This window comes from Montipora foliosa, chromosome 5, assembly GCF_036669935.1.
Source record: "Montipora foliosa isolate CH-2021 chromosome 5, ASM3666993v2, whole genome shotgun sequence".
Classification (NCBI taxonomy): domain Eukaryota; kingdom Metazoa; phylum Cnidaria; class Anthozoa; order Scleractinia; family Acroporidae; genus Montipora; species Montipora foliosa.
This window is the reverse complement of record NC_090873.1, coordinates 2,881,622-2,883,708: the sequence shown is the minus strand read 5'-3', so window position 1 is coordinate 2,883,708 and position 2,087 is coordinate 2,881,622. Positions and strand designations below refer to the sequence as shown.

Below are 2,087 nucleotides of genomic sequence, written 5' to 3'. Positions count from 1 at the left end.
GTTAGTGGGGACATTTTTGACTGAGTTAAGGAGGCTTAAACCAGTTCCAACAAAACTGTACTGTCAAGTTTTGGAAGGATTGAATCAACCCAACTGTTTCACGTAATGCCAAAGTTATGGTACCACACAAAACACCAATAATTATTATTGATTAACAAGATGCACTCATTGATGTGATGAATATTATAGGTTACCTTGGCAACAAGGGAGCCATCTAAGACTTTTTTGCTAGAGGTCAGTACCCAACTATTACCAAAAAAATGAGAACTTTCAACTAAAGAAATGAAACTTTAAAAGTTAAAGCTGCCCGAGACGTCAAAAATAATAATTAAGCATTTACAGTATGGTATGCATGCATGACAAACATTGGTTTGACTTATTTTTTTGGCACTTTATTATTTCAGGTACATGCATGACATGTTTTGCTTAAATTATGTGCATTTAGAGCCGGGTCAGTCAAAAGGAAAGGTTCTCTAAAATGCAAGTTGAAGAGAACACCATTGTTGGTTTAAAATACATCATGGTTTTTTATTTTGACTACCATGTATATTCCACATTTTTGTTCAATTTAAGACTTTGAAGAGGATCCACAAGAACTTTTACCCCTAAGGATCTAATATTAACTGTAGTTACAAGTGAATGACAAACAACAAAAGCCAAGAAAATTTAATACACTGTACAATGACATAAGCTAAATCACGACAGCAAAGTGATTTCTAAACAAAATGATCATTATTCCTGATGTACAAGTGATTCTTAAAGATAATGAATGAATTTGTTGCAGAGTACTTTACTATACACTAAGTAACTTGAGAGAAAATCTTTCTTGTGGCATCAAGTTACTTTTTAGTTGGAGCGATAATGCCTTCAAGTTGGGTCTGCAATAGAAGCACAAAGTTTAAAATATTTCCAAGTAGAAGTCTAGAACACAAAACTTTTGAAGAAACACTGAACAAGTTGCTACATGTACATGTACAATGTTAACTTTGCAGCTATGCCATTTTCAGAGCCGGGAATTGGCGCAGTGGGGAGAGGACTTGCCTCTCACCAAAGTGGCCTGGGTTTAATTCTCAGACTTGGCATTTATGTGGGTTGAGTTTGTTGGTTCTCTTCTCTGCTCAGAGAGGTTTCTCTCTGGAATTACTCCAGTTTTCCCCTCTCCTCAAAATGCCGGCAACGAAGTACTTTGACTTGATTTCTGTAGTGCCCCGGGCCAATGAGTGAGCCCTAAATACTGTTGAGTAACACTTATTATTATTATGAATCACGTTGAGTTTTCAAATAATCAATGCATTAGTTAAATGTTTCAGAGGTTACGCTAGACCTGGTTAGATTTCATTGTTTGGTGTGTGTGTTTTTTTTTAATAATCCAAGACAAGGTACCTAATTGAGCCTCTGAGAATTAACTGATTACCTTAAGTTGCTGGTTGGTCCTCTTGAGGAACTGAATTTCCTCAGCATGTTTCTTTTCCTCCACAGCTCGTCTTTCAGCCTCACGTTTCTCAATTGCATCACATTTAGCTTTCAGTTCATTAACCTGCCTTTCAAGATCTCGCTTGTCACCTTCCAACTCTTGAATCTAATAAAACAATAACAATACAGTATCACACACTTGAATATGCCTACCTTGCTTACTGTTAAAGGTAGCACACACATACTGTAGCATTTAGAAACATTCAGGTCTACAAAACTATGGTAGAAACATTCAGTTCTATAAAACTAATTGCCATTGGTCACAAACCTAACCCAGTGCACACCTTTAACCCACATAAATTACATCCTTATAAAGCACTGTATACATGTAGCTGTAACACACATTAAATTTTAAGGCAAAAATACATGTAACATGTCTTGAGCAGTTGATAAGTATCAAGAGCAGTACAGCAAATGGAGATTTATTTAAGTTGTGATCCAACCTTTCTTTCCATATCAGCTTTGCCTTGTTCGGCTTGCAGCGCTTTCCTCATTCCAAATGCAACACTGCAAAGTTAATATCAATGATGATAATCATCTCTACAGTGAAACTAGGTTCATTCCAGAGTAACCTCTAGCCAAGATGTATGTATGCAGAAAGTATCACTGATTTT

General features: G+C 36.2%; 1 protein-coding gene across 1 annotated transcript in view; it reads right to left on the bottom strand.

Annotated features, from left to right (window-relative positions):
• Positions 1–652: 652 nt before the first annotated feature.
• Positions 653–2,087, bottom strand: part of LOC138003376 (33 kDa inner dynein arm light chain, axonemal-like) — a 7,026-nt gene continuing 5,591 nt past the window's right edge. The window contains exons 7-9 of the mRNA XM_068849419.1: positions 1,917–1,980; positions 1,415–1,579; positions 653–878 (exon numbers count right to left, since the gene is read on the bottom strand). Of these exons, the coding sequence (XP_068705520.1) occupies positions 840–878; positions 1,415–1,579; positions 1,917–1,980 (268 nt within the window). The 3' untranslated portion in view covers positions 653–839. The remainder of the gene's footprint in view (positions 879–1,414; positions 1,580–1,916; positions 1,981–2,087) is intronic.